This window comes from Calidris pugnax, unplaced genomic scaffold, assembly GCF_001431845.1.
Source record: "Calidris pugnax isolate Ruff unplaced genomic scaffold, ASM143184v1 scaffold44, whole genome shotgun sequence".
Classification (NCBI taxonomy): domain Eukaryota; kingdom Metazoa; phylum Chordata; class Aves; order Charadriiformes; family Scolopacidae; genus Calidris; species Calidris pugnax.
The window spans coordinates 14,274,824-14,298,509 of record NW_015094506.1 but is presented as its reverse complement, the minus strand read 5'-3'; the positions used below and the strand labels follow the sequence as shown (position 1 = coordinate 14,298,509).

The following is a 23,686-nucleotide window of genomic DNA, read 5'->3' as shown; positions in this document are numbered from 1 at the left end:
TCAACAACAATTTTGCAATTTAATCAAACAGAAATATGGCCAAACGTTCTATGAAGACAGTAAGCTTAAATGAGAGCATTCATAAATGGTCAAATTGCCACTGAAGCTTTAATACACTGCAAATGGGTATTAAGCACCTACCTTAGGTGTGAACATGTGACGAATTCCATCCACTGACCCATTAAGGAGCAGTCCTCTGATCAGAAAGCATAAAAGGACCACATAAGGAAAAAGGGAACTAAAATACATGATCTGAAAAACATTAAGAAGAAATTTAACATGACATTAATGGACCTTATTTTCAATAGGTTCACATGACTGAATTGATAATCATATGCTCTAAGAAATACGCAGAACACTTCCCACTTCCCATTCCCCTTGTCTGTGCAGAAGAAAGCAAAATCACATGACTGTAAAATAAAGTCTGTACTGTACTAAAACAATACAGTTGCCATTGTGTTACTAACAAACTGCTGAGCTTCCAGGGAAATTCAGTATGAATTCAATGAGATGATGATGAGAAGGACAGAAGTAGATTGCTTTAGAAACGCTTCGCTTTACAAATGCACAATTTTCAAGTACAAAGTATGGTAAAGATACCCATCATTAATAGAAACTCATTCTTGTCTAGAGGAGAGAAGACAAGAGTCAATGAAAAGTACATAACCAGTGGATTCAAATCACTAAGTAATGCCTACTGCCAAACCAAAAAAAAAAACAGTAATCAAATATGATCTTTTTTCTTCTCCTTCATTGAAAAGCAAATCTATTCTCTGCTTTAAAGTTTGGTAAAATTATTCTCTTGCTAAACGTGCTAGTTGTTTCTTTAACTAAAATACACTAAAGAGGTCACTGAAATTTCCATCTCAGTGCCCAACTTTTTAATAGCGCAGAATTTTGCTATGAGAACAGGTTATTATTCATCTGAAAATCCCACTGAGATCAACAGAGCTCACAAGTCATTTACTAGCCAATCCAGGCTGGCCGCATGCAAAGGTAAGAAGACAAGGTGATATACTCAGATGCAAAGGTATGCTTACTCATTAGTCAAAAGAAACAATCCAGAATCCTGAAAAGCAGCCGTATTAATGACAGAAGCATGGATACTAATGACAGTAACAATAAAAAGAAAAATGGCAAGGCATTTTAAGGACCTGGATGCACTGCAATCATGGAAACATAATTCCTTAGACATTCAGAAACACACAGACTTAAGCTCCATAATAAAGCTGAGGTACAGTTACTTGCAACAGTTACATTGATAAGAACAGAAATTGTTATTCTTCAGATCTCAAGTCCCACCAAATTGCTACAATTCCCGCTAAAACTACTCCAATTGTAATTCTTAACTACTAACATTCCTCTACTCAAGATTATACAAATCGTGGGGTGAGTCACAGCTTCTAATCTGCTCCTCCAGATTTCATGACAGAGTAAACAGAGAGTGTGGTGAAGAAAACTGTCGTGAAATGTTCAAAGTAAAACACTTGTCATTGAGGTGAACAGTCTACTCACTTTGCCTGAAGACTGAATACCTTTGATCATGGCCAGGCATACCATGACCCAGGCAGCCAGCAAGCAGATAGTCATCTTCCAATTTAAACCCCCACTCTCTGACAGAGAGCTGGAAATATTCAGTGCTTCTCTGTACCAGTAGTAAGTGGTTGCAGAACTTTTTTCACACTCCGGCTCCACAACTGTCAAGAGATGTTAGCAAGTAAAGAATGGGTTCAGGAAGGAAGTATTTTCCCAACATTTCATAACAATGTTCTACTGATTCTCAACATTTGTAATTGTGCTGTCATCCTTCACTGAGAAACTAGACTCACGAAGAGTCTTAAGACATTCTCCAAAATAAAAAGTTAACTGCTATCAGTGAAAGTTCTGGACAGATCTTTTCAAAACACTCATTTTGGGATAATGTATTCCTCAGCACATGGTCAACCCAAGTCCTAGGTGGAATTTATTTTTCACTTAAGTACTAAATAGTAGGCAGGCCTAGATGAAAGCATACATTGCATTTATCACGAATAAGATTAGGTTACCTACATATGATACTGTGATTTATATACTATGAAAAGTACCTCTCTGAAATAGAACACAATTTTGAAAATATATGGAAAACAAATTAACAATTGTCTCTGCTTTGATATGACACTCAAATCAACAGGCACTTAATTACTACTATAAATGATAAAATAATAACATAATGGTACAACTGAAGCAAGCAACTCTGGCAAAGACACTATGAAAATGTACAACATTTCAAATTCTCTGGTTATGTTCTTTACTAAAGGGGTAAAAAAGCACAAAAGGTAAAGAAAATTTAAGATCTGAAATAAAAAGAAAACAGAAGAAGTGTTTCCTATTTCAAAAGTAAAAATAATTCAAAGTGTGTAACTATTACAAGATAACCAAAAACAAGTGATAAGGAACTTTTAATGTTCTTGTATAGTATGTCCATTTGAGACCTACTCACTATAGCAACAAACCAATGACCAGTTATCTAATTTCTATTGGTTTACAAAGCAAATAATGCTTTTATCACATGCAGTTCATTGATGTTTACAATTTTCCATTTTCTGCTTTGTTGGCAACGCAACACCTTTTGCTTTGTTGCCAGGAACTATCTTACTAATTGAAATGTAGAAATATCCTTCTTCCACCTTTGTTTTTCACGAAGAAAGGATAAAAAGCAGTATCAAAATCAGAAATTCTTTTTTTTTATGCAACACACTAAATAACACTCTCCTAATTTCATTACTCTTTAAAATGCTGTTGACAGTAATGTTGCTTTCCAAATACAGTATATTTATCTGAGATTAGGCTTCTTTGTTGTATTTTTTACAAGTATTATAACGTGACATCTTATAACACTTTTAGCCAGAAGTATCTTTTACTTGTATTTTTTCTCCTTTTTTCTTGAAAATGTTAAGTTTAATATTTTTCCTACGATTTTTTAATAACATGAATATAAACTTACAGGTATGAGATGCATTTTTAACTAAAGGACACTGGTCCCATGGTAGTGGATGCTGAAAAGACTGGGAAAAGTAAAACAGACTCCATCCAATAATAACATTGTAGTACAGGGCCACAAAGAAACATACCTATGAAAAAAAGAGACATAACAAAAAAGTTACATTTATGAATCACATTTTAAAAAGAAAAAAAATCCCTACTAAACTCCTGCGTACTTCTGCACATCAGCCACTGAACCCAATTTTAACTAAAATAAGTCAGAATAAGAACCAAATGGCTTACCCCATCAAAGTACCTGGCGTTTTCTGAATTTTCGTTTTTCTCTGTATTTATCATGTAACACTTATATTTTTACAGGCTTTTTTTCCTCTGGAAGACTACTCTGTTGCCTGGTTTCTAATTTCAAAACAACCACACAATACAAGTTGACTGGTTTTACAGACACATATGTATTAATATTTTTTAATGTACTAATTTTAGTCTTCAGATCTTCCAAAATGTTGTCAACTGACCTTGAAGCCACACTATAAATCAGTGGCCTTTTCCTGCAGCAAACCAGTAAATATAAATCATACAGACTGAAAACAAACTACATGATTAATGTTAACAACTTACTACGCAGCTTGCAAATCCAATTCCCCCAAGTTTCGGGCTGATGTAATTCCACACACCAATACTCCCTCGGCGGATCCTCTGCCCCACAGCAAGCTCCAGGAAAAAGAGTGGAATTCCTATTATCAGTAGCAAGATTAAGTATGGCACAAGATAGGCACCTATGAAAGGAACAAAGTATAAATTGGAATGAGGGGGAGAAAAGTCAGAACTTGAAACAAATGTGAAACCTTCTAATAGCTTCGAGTTTGAATTAGTGTCATTCACTACAAGCTTTTATGATCACATGCAAAGACTAATTTTACCTGACTCTTGGCCATACATCTCGTAAGATATGAAAAGCCCAGAAACATTGAATTTCTACAGTACTGTAACATTTTGAGGCATATTGTACTGAAAGTGAGTTATCATGTAAACTAGTTGTTTGCTTGTGTGAAATTTTGGGCATACGATCAAACTACTTATAGATACAGTGCTGAATGTCCTAGAGATTCCAGACCTGAATCAACATTTCTTAAAAAACTCTACACCTTGACTTGTAACAGGGCAGCAAGACTGAATTTATAAAGGAAATACAGAACATACTATGCATACAACATTCTGAATTTCATCCAATCTTAACTGCTTTCAGTAGACCATCCTGTTGATTTCTCCATGTTCATCTCAGATGCTCAGAAAGGAAATTTCTTAATGTACAGAATAATGATTCTATCCAGCTAAACAAGGAAATTGTATCAACCCATTTCTACCAGGCTCCAGACAGACACTAGAAACATGAGGTGGAAATGGAGTATTGTAGATCCAGATCTTGCAGTACTCACAAACTCTCCTTAAAGACATATTCGAAAATGTAACTGTTACTTCATTGTTAGACATGTATATGCAGAACAAGTCTTTTTTTCAATGTCTTACTCCCACAGAGTGGTCATGTACAATTTTAACTTCAGGACGTATGCCCATTTATTTCAGTAAAACTAACTGCAAGCAAATGTATCCACCACACAGTAAGTGCACTGACAAGTTCAGAGCCTAACTTCCTCCTTGCTGGTGCAGAGTATTTAGGACTGGAGCTAACAAAACATTTAGGCATCATCAATTAGCAGCATGGCACCTAATTTTCAAGTGGGTGGCTCTTATCCTGCAATATAGAGTACTGTGCTAGTTACCTAACCCAAAGGGCTTATGACTTTTGATTGCAACCACAGTAAGGCTAAAGAAAAGCACTTGAGAGATGCAAACTGCAGCATGTTGGAGCAAGCTACAAAGCAAAGATCTAAAGAACTCAGAAGCTTAGACTCAGAGCTATTAAGCTGTATAATCAGGCTATTCATCTCTGTGATGAGAGAGAAGCTGAGCCAAGTTCAGAAAGCAATTTGGGATTTATCCTCAAGTCCAGCTAAGTCCTACTTTAAGTTTCTTCATCCAACATCAACTTTCTAGGGCTTTTTTAGGAGTCTTTCAAAGTATACTGCCATTTGCATATCCTGGGTAGATAGCTTATCTCATGGAATATGGTTTATTTCACAAAAGTTAAACTTTCCTAAGCTCTGCAGAAGGCCTCAGATTTTCTGGTACCATACAGTCCTACTGAGGTCCACCTGTTATTTTGCTCTTCATGAAATAACCGCAAATTGGACATGACCTTCCGTCACATAAATCTTACAAAGATCCTAAGCATGAAGCAACAACAGTCTTGAGCCTAAGAAAAGCTGGCAAAAAGACAAAGGAAAGTAAATCTGAGAAAAACTACTGGTCAACCAGGTAAAGAATACTGATCTTATTTACCTCACAGTCTACAGACTGTTGTTAGCAGTGAAATAGCTCCTTGTATTTTATTTTCATGACATGGTAATATGATATGCAATGATACTGCTTGAGCAGCATTTGGTCAATACCAGGCTCTGAACTGGTTTTGAGGTTACAATACTCCCTCACAGAGTCAAACATCATGGTCTATCTACTCACTTCAGCACAGTACAGACCACCTACTAAAGTATTATTTCTACTGAGGTAGCAGCTACATTCCCATTTAGTAGAGAACACAAAGGACTTACTTTCTACTGTGAAAACAAAGACAATAGAGACAGTAGGAAATAAACATGAGGAAAACTGAGGAAGAGCAACAACCACATTCCAAAATGAGGGGGACTATCTATCTTAAGGATATACAAAACAATATCATTAAATACCCTTGATTTATCATCAGCATTCTCTCAAAAATTCTGTGAGACAGTGTACTGTAAATTCACATTGCAAATGAGAAGCTTTGGCATTACTATCTTCAAAACTTTGGCCATACACTTAATTGAAAGCCAACAGTACATACTTTTTTAAACAGTGTAACACTATTGTAAATGATACCTGAGGTCTTAATTAGACAGGTGTTGCATAGCTGAGCAGAGACAAGCCTAAACAGCTCAAAAAAATTGGGGCCTAAGTGACTTACCCTGTGTCCCACTGGATGACTGTACTAGAGCAGGAACTGAACCCAGCTCTTCAATGTCCCAGTCCACAACCTTAATCACAAGGCTGCAAAGTTAAGCACATGTTTAAAGACTGGGCTGACGTGGGTGTCTTATGGTGCATTATCACTGTCAGTTGCAAGATTTATCAGTTAGATTCAACTAAATGAGTTAAATAAATGTGGTGTTAAATCCACATTACATGATACATGAGACAATTGTAACTCAGCGTGGGGAGCCAGCAGAGTTCACCTCTGGACTGCAGGGCTTGTGCAGAGCACCTGAAGCACTGGTCTTCTGGTCACTCAAACCTGCTGAGCCCCCTTCTGATCTTGTGCCCCTCCCCAGAAGAAGGACAGAATAGAAAATAGTGCACATATGAGTTTCAGTGCAATAGAGTTTGGACATAACTAGATCATACAACTGTGTATCACAGCTGCAAAGGGCTTTTGTGCCCTTGCAGTCAGCATGTAACGCCAGCACCTCTGGAGAAGTATTTTCTTTTGGCCTTCCCTTGAAGCTAGAGATACTTCAAAGAACTGTAAGACATCTTCACTTCATCGTAGAACAGAATCACTATGGAAACAGCTCAGCGTGTCTCTTATTTGCCAGTGTATGAGAACATGGGTCCTTGGAGTTACAATATTGAATAAGGATAACTTTAATTTGAATTAGAACAATAAACTTTACATGCTGGCCTTGAACAGCCTCCTACAATTAGTTGTATTGTCTGCTACATCTGCCAGCTAAGCAGCTTTATGAATATCACAATTCTGTGCAGTTCAGGATCTGCAGGTCTGCCTTCTACATTTCAAAATTATTCTACTGTAAAGTCACTTTCTTGTGTATTTAGGCTTAAACACCAGCTTTCATATTATAAAAATCATCTCAACTACATAAGGAAAAAAAAAATCTAAAAAATATACCTCATCCTTCTTCACTAGAATGAATGACAAAGATGCACCAGTTCGTGAAATCTTTTGAATGTTAATATTGTGCACAGCATTGCTTTCGATTCTTAATTTTTTTTATTTAACCAAGCACTGTAATAGGCTAAATGGTAAATTGCCTCTCTTGATATTACAATATGTAGTACACTGGGTGACATTATTGATAGAAATGAAATATTAACATTGGTTGTGACTTAAATTCTTATAAATGCTCAGGTGGAAAAATAATATAAAATGACATGATTCATAGTGATTAAAGAGTTGGAAATAATTTCAGATGTAATAATGCAAGACATAACTATTACCATCATGATACTACAGGACTTCACTTCTAGCCATTCTTCTTGTAACCTGAAAACTCTAATAACTTTCCAGATTTGTTTCAGCTGCTGCTGTGCTAGTGTTTAATTTAGTGTCTAGTGTCTAATTCAATTCTTATTCAATGAAGGTGAGCTTTACCACTCTCTTGAGGAGACATCCCAGTTCTTATAGCTTGCTGGACATGTACTATTAGAAAGCTAGCAAGAAGCTGATATTCAAATGAAGATCAGATGATTTTCAATGTCAAATGTTAAAATGAAAATTGTGACAAGTGGGCAACAAAACATAGGTTTACTGTCTACCAATGTCCTATAAGTGAAATAATTTACCATTACAAAATATAAACTGCGTTTATTAGGGAAACTATAATAAAAGGATTTATGTTTTATCTGTAGGTTTGTAGTCTATCTTACTGACAGGACAGTCTTCCTGCCACTAGTCTTTCACAGTTTAAGTATGCTCAGGTGTGTCTAACTACAAAACTGCACTTAAAGGGTGAAAATCTCCTTAGCCAATAAGGGTCAATGAGGAATTACAGTTGCAAAATAAGACGTTTTCAGCACACTGACGTACAATTAGATTTCGACTCTTATAATACAGCTTAAATCAGAACTCAAAGAATAATATTGAAGTCATCAGTGAATTCAAGGCACTGATTATAAATTATTGCTCAAAAGCTAAATAATGAAGCCACTCAATCCATACGTATTGCTGGAATACAAGGGAATACTTGCTCTGCTCCCATTCTGCTTGTATTAGACAACCAAACTGTAGCTTCTAATGACTACTCAGTCTTTTAACAGTTTACGTATTATTCTCTCAGCAGTTCTCAGCAATAGCTGTTGTGCTTTTTATCATACCACAGAATTTAACTGTTCAATTGGCTGTTATGTCAGTGTAAATCCAGACTACTTAAATGTAAAAACTCATTATGTGACTCTACCCATGTCAATCTTCTCTAAACATAATGGCAAGAAAATCTGCTGCAGATTTCCCTATGCTGCTCACATTTTCTATCTCTTTATCATTGTTTACTAGTTCTTTTGACTTTTTACATCACAGAGATATTAAAAAGACTGACCTTAAAAAAAGAAAAAAACAGGAAAATGAAGTTAATGCTCATGAAAATGCAAGAAAAAAAAAAAAATCTTTGGGTGTGCAGCACTTTGTAGACTCCCAATTAACACCTGCAACACTAGAAGCACCTTGTCCACCTGTCTTCATAGTAACATTCACTCAAATACCAGTTATTCTAGCAGAACAGCTAATTTAGTTTGCTTTTGTTGCTTCGAATATGTGAAAGTACCATTTTACTTCTGTTAATCAGAAGGAAAAGGACAACCAACCAAAAAAAAAAAATTAAATGTTTCCTTTGTTTGTTTGAAAGAAGTGAAAGGTGTGCAAGCTATTCACCAAATGACAGCAATGAGCAGCAGAAAAATATAGGTCTAGTTTGTCACTGTTTATTAGCCTCACAGGAAGACTGGGTAGCCCTGAATGGTTTATTTTTAAGGCTCACTATAGGAAGCTGAGGCAGCTCTGAACCTACTGCATGCTCACATAGGTTATTGCATTGTTATATAGGAATAGTGCCTCTCTGAACAAACACATGTATTTGTCTTCATATAGTAAAGGAGTAACAAATAAACTGTGTCGTGTAAAAATGATAAATATAAAGACCCTTTAAAGCTAAGTTAGAGCATGCCCAGCTCCAATGCAAATCACCTTTGTGGAGCATCAAGGAAGAAACAGCTTTTTTGTGTGCTGGGCTGCCAGAGTGGAAGAGGTGCCCTAAGTGCCAGATGGAGCCTGGGTGCTGCCTACCAGGGGTAAGAAGGACCTGTGGTGAGGACAGATGTGAAAGAAGCAGAAAGATCTATAGTTAGTTCCTCAAAACTTTACTGAACACCTTCAGCCCTACATTCACAGAGCCTAAAACTCCTTTGCTCCCTCCCTCTCATATCAAGCCAACAAAATGAGCACCCTGGAGTACTCTGTCTCCTCTCAGCCTCTTTTTTGCCTCTTGATAACTTCCTGCATCACAGCTACGTCCCCAGTGTGGATCCAAGTTCATCCCAGCTGCATACTACCCTCTTCTTTCACTTCTCACAACAAACTTTTTTCTGGGAAAGAGCCAAGTGTGAAAGCCAGCAAAGAGCTACCCAGTCTAGCTGCAACTTTGCTGAGCATAAAAAACACCAGATATTACTCTAAATATTTATTAGTTGAATTAAAGCAACAGGAAAAAACTGTTACAGGAAGACAAGAAATAAAGTGAAGGAATTTGTTTTGGTAGTAGAGACCAGACTCAGAAACAGAGATTGGAAAGATACCTGTGGACATCCCAGTATCAGTGCAGTGCAGTGATACACAAGTTACCTTTAAAGATGGTGTCACAGATACCTCCCAGAAGCAGTACAGAGCTCTGAAGTCAGGAGTGTTGGCATCCACCAGGCCATAACCATAACCAAACCCTATCTGTCTAGAAAACAGGGCAGTGAACACTCAGGTTTTTTCTCCACAAAATCCTTTAATAATATACATATATTTGGGTTAACTTATCTGTGTCTTTTCTATATTTCTTTTGTTGGTTTTGTTGTTCTTGTCACAGAAGTTTAAAAAAAAAAAAAAGACAAAATTGAAGATTACGACACACTTAAGATTTGCCTTCTCTTTTACTGGTGGCTTTGGAACATTTAATGTTGGAAGAAGCCTGTGAAGGAAAACTAATGAATAACTATATTTTTTTAATTTCTTTTTCATTTAAATTTGAAGTATTGTTATCAGTTTACCAGTTTTCAATATACTTCCCTCACCTGATAGTAATTGCCAGCTCTAAGTTCCTTAAACATAGGGAAGAAAAAGAAAAATGTTTCGACAAGCCTGAAGGTGGAGACCTAATCATATGCTTCACTGAAATAGTTCTAATGAAAATGCACAGAATGGCTGTTTACCTTATACTCAGGGAAGTCAACAGGTATTTCTAGTAAAGCTTTCTCAGAAAAAGACTACAAAACAGTTCTGACGTTGATATTTAGAAAGGGTTGCCTAAAACCACCCCAATTTTACCTAAATGAAACATACATGAAATAGTATATGTGTAGTAGAAAACTGGAACCTCATATAAAGTGTGTGTAGGTTTTTTTGCCATATGTTTGAACTCTTCCCTCCTTCCCCCTATTCTTTTATGCACTTGTGACAATTATCTGCCCATCTACACACACACTGGCAGGCACCAACAGACTTTACACTTTTCAATGTTTTGTGTCACCTTCTCCATCTTGCACTATGGTTAACCTGAAAACTAAGAAAACTTTAGCTGTAATGATCACTTGCTTTTCTCTGTTATTCTGAAGGATTCAATTCCCCATCATGGTGCAATATTATTGTTAGAAGCCAAATACATCCTTGTCTCAGCCATGTGCAGAAAACATTATTATTACCTTACACATCAAAGTTCCTGCAATTACAGCACAGGGGAAAACATTTAATTTCAACCTGAAATGACTCCACTTTTTTTTTTTTTTAAGTTTGATTAATGAAGGGATAATCCCTGAAGGTTGGGGGGGGGGCTCTAAAATGTGAAATTATTAATTAACTTAATATGTTTCTATCTGATCTGAATTAAATTTGCAGTCATTGGCAGAGTTACTTTAGGAGCCACAGACAGTATGAAACCAACAGCCTAAGGAGCATACCAACAGATCTGTCCTGGTGGTTAGAAGGAGAATCCAACGGGCTTGCAAAATTAGTAATTAACTACATTAAACACAGACTTTTAAAAGGGATGCAACTATACAAACCAAACTGTTGTATTACCTTTGAGACTACATCTTGACACCATACTTCGGATGAAATGATACAGAATATGAACATTTCAATAGCTACACTTTTAAATATGAATCTGTTTTAAAAAATAGTTAATTAACAAATGTATTCATTTTTTCAATTAGCAGTGATATGTGATGAATTCTATACTGCATCCAGTAGATGAGATTGCCATCTACTGAAAAGCTACGGGTTCCGAGAAACTACATTTGACATGTTTTCTCAGTCAATATTACAGTTACAGATGAAGAAAATTTTAGACTCCACACAAATCATTACATTAGCCATTTAATGACCTTCTTTCCAGAATAAAGGAGAGAAAAAGGAAGTTAAATGAGAGTGAGAAAAATCTTAGAATAAATAGATATGTAGAATTTAGACTTTATCCTGGAGATGGAATATTTGAAAGCGTAAACTCTCTTTTTACTCCTTTAACTGTCTGAGAGAAAAAAAAATCAAGTACAGGAGCATACTCTGATTATATTCTGGACTCGTGTCTGTCTTCCTCAATTGCATCAGTTTTGTCACTGAACTTTTAAAGTCCAACATGAATAAAATACTGTTATTTTCTGTTCCGTAGTTCAGATTGAACCTTTTGTATCTCAAAAAGCAACAGGTTTGTTTTGAATTCAGCCAAGCAATTTGCTACAATAGGATGTGCATTAGTGTAGTACAGCAGGGTACAGTATAGCATAGGATAAAACACCAATCCTTCATTCATAGAGGAAGGAAGGTTTCCAGAATCATACTTTGTACTACATTCAAGACCACAGATGGACAGCTAACAAATAACCAGCTTGATATTACTGTTCTAAGTGAAAGGTAACTTGCTATTGAGGAAAATGGTAAACAGCACAAAACAGATGCATTCCCTTAATGTAATAATTTAAATTATTCATTATCAGTAAAAAAAACTCTTTTCACTCCTTCAGTGTTTTGTTTTTCTGGCAGAAAGTAAATCATCATCAAATGGCCCAAGAGCTAAAACCAATTAAAAATTAAAGGCGTGAAGCTCAGTACTGCAAAATACTAAAGACCAAGTACCGCTTTGTTCTTTAGAGCAGAAGCAGATTTAATGCCTTGATTTATTGTCCAAATAATATAAAGCACACTTTAGCACAAGAATAGCCAGGTCCTAAATAATGCAACCCCTCCATAAATGCATTTTTTGCTTAGCCACTAATCTGACCACTAGTTAAGGTCACATCAAGAACTTTCTCTCCTAAGATAAGGAAATGGAATCTTAGAAGAACCCGCTTTAACAGATGTTATTCTTGATTCTCTAAATAAAGAGAATATAGGGTTTTCCTTATAGGCTCTGGCAGAAATTAAAAGAAAAGTCTGACATGCTGGAGCAGGTTTTCCTGTGGCTATCTCTGCTAACCTTGAAATCTGAAAGGTTAGCCTCATCATTTAGCTACGAGTAGCCACCACAAGACTTACCTCCACCATTTTTCTGACACAGATATGGGAATCGCCACACATTCCCCAATCCCACAGAAAATCCAACTTGTGCCAGAATATATTGGAGTTTGCTGTTCCAAGCAGGTCTTTCATCTTCCACATCTGAGCCTTCTTCAACATCTACATCTTTTTCTTCCTGATCATCAACCATAAGTTCACTCTTCTTAAAGGCATCATCTGAAGAGTCTTCATTAGAGAGAAGGTCCTTAACTGACTCAATGACCTCATCATCTAGTTCTCTTTTTACTACCTTGCTGTTCTTAGGCATTTGTAATATGAGAAAAACAGTACCGAAGTCAACTTCAGCTGAGACAGATGGGCAAGTGCTGAAGAAAGCTCTCCCTCTGCTGGCCAAAAATATTGAAGAAACAGACTGAAGACGATGCCTGATGAGTCCTTGATAGCAGGGAATCAAGAGTAAGGACTCCGGTTTCTGAATATTTGCTCTACTGAAAGTATCTGTGAAAAAATAAAAAAGGATGTTATACTATTAAGCAGAAGAAACTTAACTTAAAAATCATATGCTTTGGTTTACCCATTTCTGCTATCTCAATGATTTGACAAGAGGAGAAAAACAGAAGAAAGGGATGTTAAACCACTTTCAAATTGTAGGAGTTAAGGCCACTGTTTGGTCTTAAATATTTATGTAGAACACATTTTATTCACTTGCTGAGGGGTTTTTGTTTTGTTTTTATTTCCTAAAGACTAATAGGCTAATTGTTCATACTTTGACAGCATAACAAGATTTTTCTTATTAGGCATAATTGGGTATTCACTTTACATAAAATTTAGGAGCCCAATTCCATTATTTCCTGACTTAACAGCTATACTTGAATTTATTAAAAATATATTTTAAACAAAGTAGATTAAGTTTTCCAGACCATTTCAGAAAGTAATGCAGCAATCAATATAGGATGCACCTAGTGCTTCAAAAGCAAGGATGAAATATTTTCCTGTATTCTTCATCAAGGAATATATAATCACAAACATTTTTCCAAAGGACAGATGCTCATTTCTTATAAGCTTTGATGCTTTAGATAGTTCGTTAGAAATAGGAGATAATTCAGCATGCCTGAAACACCTGTAAAACTGTAACCAAATCCATTTTAAAAGCCTGCTGTTTCAAACTTCTACGTACAGACACAAAAATGACTGCATTTCAATAGTGTTTTTCTTTAACACAAGGAATCATTTAAAAAGACAGACTTGCTGTCTGCCATACTGAAGGTAACCGTAAGATTTTAGGGAGGAATGTTTTTCGAGAAATTCTTCACTAATCACATGGGATGAAACTAGTACGTACAAAGCCATCTGCACAATTAAGAGTCTTAAAAAGGATTTAGATTACGTGTTAAGCTTCATGAAAACCCTAAAGAGGGGATACAGAAGGAGTCTAATCAAGAACCGCAAACTGACGAGAATCAGAAATTACTCCGGGATACACAAGACCTTTCAGCTTTTGCTTATGAACCTGCTGCAGCATCTGGTCCATAGGGTGAAAGCTATATCATCATGTTCTCATGAATGCACATGTAGCTGAGAACTGCAAGGTATTACTGGACTGTCAGCACAATAATGGAGAGATCAAGCACCTCATGGCTTCTTCAGTGACAGACCAGAAGGAAAGACATTAAGCCCCTGGAACCCAGCCCACAGCTTATCAAGATGTGACTCCACAACAGAACTAAAACCTCTTTTGCCAGAAGTACTATCACTAGCCTTGTGGCCGACAGGACGATGACCCTTTTCAATAGTTTCCAAGGATTTTGAAGTTGAACTTCACTCCAGTTGCCAACTAAACTCCATTGTAACCTCTCTTCATTCATTCCCCAGACTCCGGCCAAGTGAGTGCCTCCTCACTTTCCATCTCCCTCCTGTTACTGCCTCTTCTCAGCAACTCCTGCCCCAGCAGTCAGCCCAAATGTTTTTAAGCACAGTAGAGCCCACTGGCTTGTGACCTGCTTCATGCTCACCACTGTCACTGGAAGGGTTCAGGGACCTACAAACCTTCTTTCTGACATGTGGTGGAACTTGTATCAGGCTTTGTTTTGACTCATACCAGTTCTTTAAAAAAAAAAAAAAAAATCAAGTGTATGAGCTATACGCAACACAGTGTGGTGGGAAAAGAGAGTTGTTAAAGACAATAGAGAAATCCTAATACTGTATCCTGTGTACCTGAATGTCTGCTCAGGCCTCTTTTTATCTGTTTTGCCTTTCAGGTTGTGAACTCTTCAAAGGACTGCATCCTCTTCTACTCCATGTATGGCTCAGTAGCTCTTAGACATGAGTGAGATATCTAGGTAGAACCAGAATGCAAATACCAATAACATTAAGTTGAAGTTGAAGCATTTAAGCAGTCCTACTGGAGCTTTGGGACTATAAGCCACAGCATCCACTACTTCAACCACTACTTTAGTCAGATTTCAAACTTTTCTTTTCCTTTTGTTCCACTGACGTAAATTAGAGCAGTTTCTCAGTTTCAGTAATTAGTAATACTTTCCGGGAATACGTTAAAATGAAACAATTTTCTCTCTGTATTTAATATAATAGCTGCACAAGTGAAACTACATTAGTATTTTTAGGTCTGAAATCCTTCTCTAACTGTAATAAGCAAAAGATATTTTCAGGCACAAAGGCACAAGCCATCTATCAGTATTTATTAAAATGTGTAAAAAAGGCCATAACCCTATTAATTATTTTAGATATAGTAACTTGCAGGGCAGCAACATGATTTATCTGGAGTTCTCACAGATGAGGTAATTCCAGCAGAAATTGCATCATTCTGTCCTGTCATGCATTAAACATTGCATTACTACACTTCAGAATAAACTGGGCTGGATACTTTTATTCCCAGCATGGTATCATATTAATTTTAACCCTTTCATTAACCTTACATTAAACAGGATGTTATCAATAGCGCTATCGCTGTATAGACCTGCAATACTTGTTGAGCTTGAGAAAATGTGGGACACACACTCAGCAGACTGGTGCTTGGTCTAATAGAACTGGTTTTCTAATTGAATATGTATCATTGGCCAAACTGCACCAAGGATGCAGGACAGCCCTAGAGGATACATCACAAATCCATAGGTGGTCTCCAACTGTCAGATTTAACAACTTATTCTCTGTACTAAAGGGGTCAGTACTAAACCAAACGAGGAATCCTACCTCACCAGATATCAGGTACAAATGTGCTAAAAATGTCCAAAAGATGTGATCCTAGCTTGTTTGTGCAAGGAGCCTGCCCTTCTGTGCTCGGCACTCCCAGCACACACTCTGAGATACACATGGAAGCCTCTCTCTTTAATCCAATTCACACCTGCACAGAAGGCAGACACCAAACTGCTCAGCCCGAGCTAGGTGTAATATGAGTGAACCCGCGTGAAGACTGAATAGAGAGATACAGAGTAAAGTTACTTTTTTTTCTTTACTGTGAGGATGGTGAGACACTGTAACAGATTGCCTGGAGAACCTGTGGACACTCTATCCCTGAAGCGTTCAAGGCCAGGCTGGATGGGACTCTTAACCTGGTCTAGTGGGAGGTATCCCTGCCCATGGCAGGAAGGGTGGGAATATATGATCTTTAAAGTACCTTCCAACCTGAACCGTTCTATGATTCTATGATCAGATAGTAATTAGGAATTATCATGCCAAATTCTGTTAAACTACTGTTTCAGTTAGTTCCACTACCAGCTACCTTCTACACAGCCTTGTGAAGGACTACAGCACCATGTGACAGGACTGTTCTCCTAAGTATCATTAACAAAACTACATAACAAACCACTATATTTACTAATGAACTACAGCATTCAGTATTGTAGACTCAGCCATTACTGGGATCATTTTAAGCTCAAAGTCCTTTTAAAATATTACTATACTATACTAATACCAGCACCCTGGATTAAAAGTAAAATGTCTAAAATAAAACTTAGCCTTATTAAAGCTAAGGGGGTTCGTTTGTTTGGGGCTTTTTTTTCTATCTTAAATCTAGATCATGGAATTTGATCAAGTGACTTAATTCTGGTTTCCAGGCAGTTTCACTCATCCTTTTTGTAACTCAAATGATGTCATGTGTCAGATGAAAACACTGAAGGGAAATTTTGATTATCACATTTACTGGAGAATACAATACTTCTCTGGACTATGCCACAACTGAAATGAACAATTAAAGATAGTATCCCTTTTCCTACATAAAATTCCCTTTTAAAAAAATCTGAAATTAATCTTAAACTGACATGACAAGTGTCTGTATTATTTGAGGGAATTTAACAGAATGGAAACTGCTGAACAGTACATGGTTCAGTTAGAAGAACATTTCAAAAATTATTCTGTCACTGAATTCACAGTAATCAATAATCTGAGTTAGTATAAACACACTTTTGGAAACAACTTCCTAAATCAAACAGGTCAGCTGTATTTTTATGATGTCTTACTAGCATTGTCCTTGATATGTTAAAATCTCGACTTCTTTCTCGTACTGAAAGATAAAACAGTGAGTCTTTTATGACACACCAAGCAAACTGCAGACCCAGACTTTCTTTCTCAGAACACAGTGGGTTATTTTCTTCTACAGAAGAATCAAGCCTTAATGCATCAGCATACAGAAGTAAAGTAACCTGATTAGACTGCCACATTATTAGCAGATTAAGCAATAGTAATCCCCTGCGACGGGGAATTCAGACCCAAATTAGCTCCCCGGGAGATCTAGCTCCTTATAGAACTTTTACTTCAGCTTCAGGCCCGCATTCAGAAATGCTGGCACAGGGAGATAAGACCTGTAAAACCTCTGCTGCCCAAACTGCGTGCGTTTGCAGCGAGACTCAAAGGAACTTCCATGGTCAAAGCACCCAAAGACACACTGAAAAATTCCGCTGCGTGTCCTTTTCTCTCAATCTTTCATAGATATAATGCCTAGCAAGGGGGTTGCACTAGTTCTGTCCAACTCTGCCTGCTCCTCTTCATTGTCACACTGGTAACAAATCTTACATCAGGCTCCTTTTCAACGCATCTTTATTAGACAGATCTGCATGCCAACATGCAGGCACCTCTATACCAACACCAGATTTCTAGTTCTCTCAGCTGTGTAATACCAGTAAACAATTAAAAGTTACGAGGCTGGAGATTTTCACAATGTGTACAGAAAAATAGGTACAAAAAAATCTCACTTGCTTACAGATTTGAAAGTATAATGAGTACAACTGCCCCATGTTCTTGCAATTACAGCACAAGTCTCTATAAAAAGCCATTTGTCAAGCAATTTCATGTTTAAAACATCCCACAATACTATTGCAACATCTGATACAACTAAAGAACTTTTAGCAATGCTTTCCTAACATAAATTAAAACAGGAATATTTTTACATCGTATTCCTTTTTAAAACCAGCACTCCTCTCTGGAAAGGAAAGCTCAATAAATCCTCCATTCTTTTCTAACACTGTGTACTTTATTTTTTTATCTTATTTTTACATCTCCTGAAAACACAGCAATTTGGCAAAATTATCTACACTCAAATTTTAACACATTACAAGAAATCCTCAAACCTTCTTTGATCCAAAATGGTTTCGATCTTCAATGTGAGTTGGAAGGAAAGGAAAGATGGAGAAAAAAATCAAACCAGTGGGTTCATACTTTCATAAAAGACTGTTAAGGAAGTCCAGACAGAAAATAACTTTCTAGAAGGCTACTATAACATCATAAAAAAACATAGAGAAGGGAAAGAATGGATACCTTTTTAAGCTCAATGGTCGCCAGTAATGGGAGAAAAAGATTAATGTTCTTTTCTTCAGAGCTCCACGTTCTCCGATGAAGCAGCCAACATACCAGCATGCAAAATGCAATATACAGCTGCAGCAAGATCACATTAATATAATCTCTGCTTTGAAGGTAGATTGTGGTAACACAATGTACCAGCCCAGTCCCACAAGCTTACATCTCATGCTTCTCTTCAGAAAATCTCCACCTCAACTCCCTGTGAAGAAACCAGTATGATTCAGCAGAGGACCCAGAACCAAAAGTCAGGATTCTCACCATGGCATATGTTCATAAAAGATCTTGACTGATACTCATGCAAAAGGTTTCAGTCTGTACGAAACCACTGGATGAGAGCTGTATGCAAAAGTGAAGAACAGGAGGTTTTGCACCTTGAAGGAAATCTATAAAATGCACCTCAATACGAGTCTAGAAAGCACAATGGGAACAACCAATATACAAAAAGACAAGTCAAAGTTTTGTGAGCAAAAAGCTAACAACCATCATTTTTGAGTGAGAAATAGAGAAAGAGGGCTGCAGGAGCAAACCGAGTTTTGTGGGAGTACCGTGATTGTGAAGAGTGGCAATCGCAGGGGAAATCTGTGTACAGATAATTATTTCAGCAAGAGTAACACTGTGTTACAGTACTCATTGCACAGCCTGAATTACTGCTGCAATGCAGCATTGTGTTCTTCAGCGGAAATAAGAATATGCACCATAGTCCTTTTGCCTAGTCAAGCCCATCTTTTATCTCTCTACTGAAGCGGCCATTATGCTGCTCTTAGCGTGAACTACATGATCTAGCATTTTGCCCCAGCTAGTTTATTACAGCCTGTCAGATAGAGATTCAATAGGCACTTAACTCAATCATAATGAAAGACTATTATATTCTGTACAATGAAACTTACATTTCTCTGCATTCTTCAGTGACTTTACCTGAGACACGCTAACGCATGTTACATATACTACATTACATTGTGAAATAAAGATCTCTTTAGGCTATGAGAGACTCAAAAGCACTAGAAAATGTGAATGTTTTTGATTCTGGAGTCCCTGTACTAAATCATTTAGACTACAGCAAAACTATCTAAAGACACAAGACTAAATTCACACCTCCTGCAAATGCAGGGAGTTATACAGACTTCAGTGACACTGCAACTCTTTAATATTGCTGGGAAATTTGTTCTCAGTTTCTACAAAATTTTCTCCCTGACTTTTATCTTACATCAAGAACCTGAGCAGTCTTAAAGGCAGACAATTTCTCTTCCAGATTACCCTCCTTAAATTTTAGTTACTCGAGAATACTTTTTACTAGTATAAGAAAAACACAATGATTTGACAAGAATAGTAGTATTTCTTTCTTGGAATTGTTAATAGTCAATAGATTTGATCTCAACAACTTGTATGACTGTTTCAAAATGACTGGCCAAACAAAAATATCTGTGAAAGAATGTTACAACCTAGAGCACCCTAATGTCATTTTTTCCTTTTCATTGGATGTCATTTCTAAAGACTTTACTTGCCTTACCATAGTTTCTCACCTGCTTTCACATACTTCTCAGTATTTTCTTCTCACAAATCAACTTCACTGAAATACTTCACAGATTTACATGATGTGCTAACTGTAATTTCCTATTCAGATGGAGAAAAGGTATCATTATTCTGCAGTCCTCTCCTGTATGTACTATATTAAAGCACCAAATTCAGTAGTTACCATTCCTCCAGCTGAAGAGGAATGAAGTAATCTCAGCAATTCTGGCTATACTCAGCCATTGAATCGTCAAGTTCAAAAGGCAGAACTGCTGGCAATTTGAAAAAAAATCTCCATTTTCTAAATTCATCATACAAGCTGCAACAGGACCACAAATTTATTATAAAATCTTATCACACTTCTTAGACAGGAGAAGGTATAAAGTTAACTGAAGTTAACTGAAGTTATTTAAGTTGCAAAATCAAGTATTGAAAGTTACACGTTACCAGAAATGTATTTGCCCTGGGACCTTAATTCTGTGCCCTCCACGCTTCTGGATGGATCAGTAAGTAAATCAAGCAGTCCTTTGGAAGAATTTATGTGATTACTTTTTTGTCTGTTTTTTATACATAGGCAAAAAACCTGAACTACTCATAGATAGCTTGGCAGAAATCTTGATTCTCCTCAATTGGATTATTTAATTTCATAATATAAATCATACTTTCAAGTTATGTTACAGTAAATCCTTATGTATTTAAAAAGCAAATTATTAATACCAATTCCACTATAGATGATCCACACTGCAAACCTTCTATTCCAGTTTCCCACCCCTTCTCCATTTTGGCTTAAGAAGAGCATGCTGAATCATTAGCACTGCAGTACACATTTCTGACACTTGAAATGCAAAAATACTATCACTTGCCAGCAGCAAAAAAATATGTTCCCAAAGTGGGAAACAGACTACTAGCACCATGAGTTAGATTCAAGGCGTTGCTGCACACAGGAATCCTTTTATTTTCTTTCTCCCATACAGAAAATAAGGAAACCCTAGTCTGAAGAGTGAAGGGTAAGAATTAAGAGCTCTATTTTAGTGTAGGCTTCTGGGAAGCTGAGCCCAGTCATAGTCATTGCCATTGCCTAAAGCAACTGTTCTGGCAGTTACCATTGCTCTTTCAAGCTACTTTGCATGGGCTTGTCAGGTTTTGTGCATCCAGTTCTTCAGTACAATAGTGCCCGGTTATCGTATGTCGATTATATTTTTTTTCCAAAATTATTCAAGAACATTTCCTGAGTAATGGAAAGGTTACTTTGAATCAAATTACAAGGAAGATGGGAGTTGATTAAGTTTTGAGATGCCACCTGCTGATAAGTCAAAGTTATTCTGCAGCCAACTGAGAATTCAGAGATCTTCAAAGTCAAATGGAAAAGTTGCTACTGCTATTATCATTTTTTACAATCCATTGTCATGACAACCTATAAACTTTATGAGCAAAGGACCCAAAGCTGTTCTTCGAAAATCAACAGGTAGTTTGTCTCCTGGAGCAAGAACATTATTCCTTAACATAAGTGAAACACTCAGTGCAATGGAAAGCAGCTGGGGACACAGGTCCTTAATGTTGTGGACACTTTTGGTTGTACACTAGAGAATGTCAGAAAAAAATCTGTCTTCCCAAAAAGACTCCTACCACAAATACTTCCCAAATTATGTAATTCCATATCACTTCTGCAGCAATTAACAGTGCAATTTATACTAAAAGGAATAGCTGTACATAGTAGATTGTGTTTCCAAAGAACCTGTGATTTTTTTTTCTCTTCTGGTAAATTCAGTATTTCAGCATTTTAAAACTTTTGTGCATAGAGGCTTCTGCAATATACAGCAGAGAAATAGACCTGACAGAGTTGTTCAATATATATGGTCCTCATCTGCACTACTACTTTGTCACTTGCCTTGCCTGTAAGAAAAAAGAAAACCGTAAGAATGACAAGACACTAAAGGTCAACAGGAATCAGCTTATGCTGCAAAACTAATTTCGAGATGCCGTAGCTGTTTCATTTACTGAGTTTCACTACTGGTGGCACATCTGAACAGCTATGAAATGGTTTAGGTTTTTCATGCGCAGATCAAAACCAACGGGATTTTTTGATCTTCAGTATGAAGTGCAGAGCTGAGCCCAAAGGGAGTGTTTGATACGCACTGAATGCAGGCTGTAATTCTATTGTTCTTAGTATGGTCTATGTGTAAAGTAAAACCTTATATATTAACCAAGACAAAATTAAGCAATCCTTCCTAAGTATTTTTTTTAAAGTTTCCTTTTTAATGACATGATGATAATAGGAAACACGCTACTAAATGGAAAAAACCTGAGGATGTTGTCATCATTTTTTAACCAAATGGAGTAAGCTGTGTAGTACACCCAGTGCACATGTATGTGACATCAGGTACCAAAATCTTTACTTCATTTATACTTTTCTTTGGAGGGGGTAACCGAGAGTTAGACCCCTCTCCTATCGTATGCCGGTGCTGTGTTGACGGTACCCCATGCTCACTATTTAAAATAATTTGGCTTCTCTTAGAAATCAGTACTACGGCAGTGAGCTTGTTATGAAGCAATACCACAGAGAAAATAAAATGGCTGATGAGGATGGGGTCTTGACTACATTTTTCACAAATAAAGTGCAATTTACTAAAACGGACCAAATCCCGTTACGACCTCTCATGTGGCAGGTTGGTGTGACTGTGCAGACATATTTCAATCATCCCATTTACTTCCACAACAAAAGCAAAGCCTGGTGAAGAAATTCCAGTTCGCTCTAACACTCCCAAAATTGGAACAAGCCCAGCCAACACGGGCACGGGAAATCAGAATTAATAAGAGAATGGAAGAGGAAAAAAAAAATAAAAAAAATCACTGGGACAAAACTGTAGGTGTGAGTGTACCCTGTGGATGTGCCGTAGCACACCGTGGACTGCAACCATTAAAATCCTGCACAGAAATAAATCCCAAACCCGTGAAGGTTGAGCGAAAATCCTCATTACCATTCCCACCCAAACATGGCTGACACCAGGGCGCACCAGCCCCCGGCCCTGCGCGGGGCGAGGGATGCGGTGCCGGTGGCGGCTGCGGGGAGGGGGGGGGGGGGGGGGGGGGACCGGGCCCACGGTGGCCGCCCTCCCTCCCTCCTCCGCCTCCACCCAGCCCTCAACACACGGCGGCCGCCGCAGCCCTCGCACGCTGCCGCCGGCCGCTCCCGGCGTGGCTGGCGATGCTCCCGCTCCATCATCCGCCCGCAACGGTGAGGCCGGCCCTGCTGCGGGCGAGCCGCGAGGCGGGGGAGCGGGCGCGGAGGAGGGGCCGGCCCTGGCCCCCTCTGCCCCTGTAACGGGCGCTACACCTACGCGGGAAGGTGCTTTACGCAACGCGCGGGAGATGAATGAAACGTCTGTCACTCACGGCAGGGAAAGGATACAAATTCCCCGCCCCTCCCCATTAATGATGATGATAATAAAATTAAAATTATTATTAATGCTACTCATAATAAGAACAACAAAACCAGCCCCGTACAACCTACTTCCTTATACCCTACCGCTGGGTTACACCACACGGGCGGCTGCCAGGGGCGCTCGCTATTGTCTCCCGAGGGGCCGGCGCCCTCCCTGCGAGCGAGGGGCTGCCGCCGGGGCGGCGAGGCGGCCTCCCCTGGGGGGGCTGGGGGAAACCCCCCCTGCGCCCCGCAGGAAAGCGGGCACTGGGCGGAAAGGGGAACCGCGCATCCTGCCCCTTCCCGCCCGGCCACACGAGGAAGGCGGCGGGGCCGGGCCCTGCTCCCCCCGCGCCCCCCACGCACGG

At 38.1% G+C, this 23,686-nt stretch overlaps 1 protein-coding gene across 2 annotated transcripts in view; it reads right to left on the bottom strand.

Annotated features, from left to right (window-relative positions):
- SLC6A15 (solute carrier family 6 (neutral amino acid transporter), member 15) overlaps positions 1-18,365 on the bottom strand; it is a 32,066-nt gene extending 13,701 nt beyond the window's left edge. Inside the window, exons 1-6 of one of the 2 annotated variants that reach the window (XM_014964259.1) lie at positions 18,347-18,365; positions 12,599-13,078; positions 3,598-3,755; positions 2,984-3,110; positions 1,516-1,697; positions 142-252 (exon numbers count right to left, since the gene is read on the bottom strand). In XM_014964259.1, the coding sequence (XP_014819745.1) occupies positions 142-252; positions 1,516-1,697; positions 2,984-3,110; positions 3,598-3,755; positions 12,599-12,887 (867 nt within the window). In that variant the 5' untranslated portion in view covers positions 12,888-13,078; positions 18,347-18,365. Of the gene's footprint in view, positions 1-141; positions 253-1,515; positions 1,698-2,983; positions 3,111-3,597; positions 3,756-12,598; positions 13,079-14,794; positions 14,913-18,346 lie in introns of those variants that run through there. The other variant, XM_014964260.1, reaches the window with a different exon arrangement.
- Positions 18,366-23,686: the final 5,321 nt, after the last annotated feature.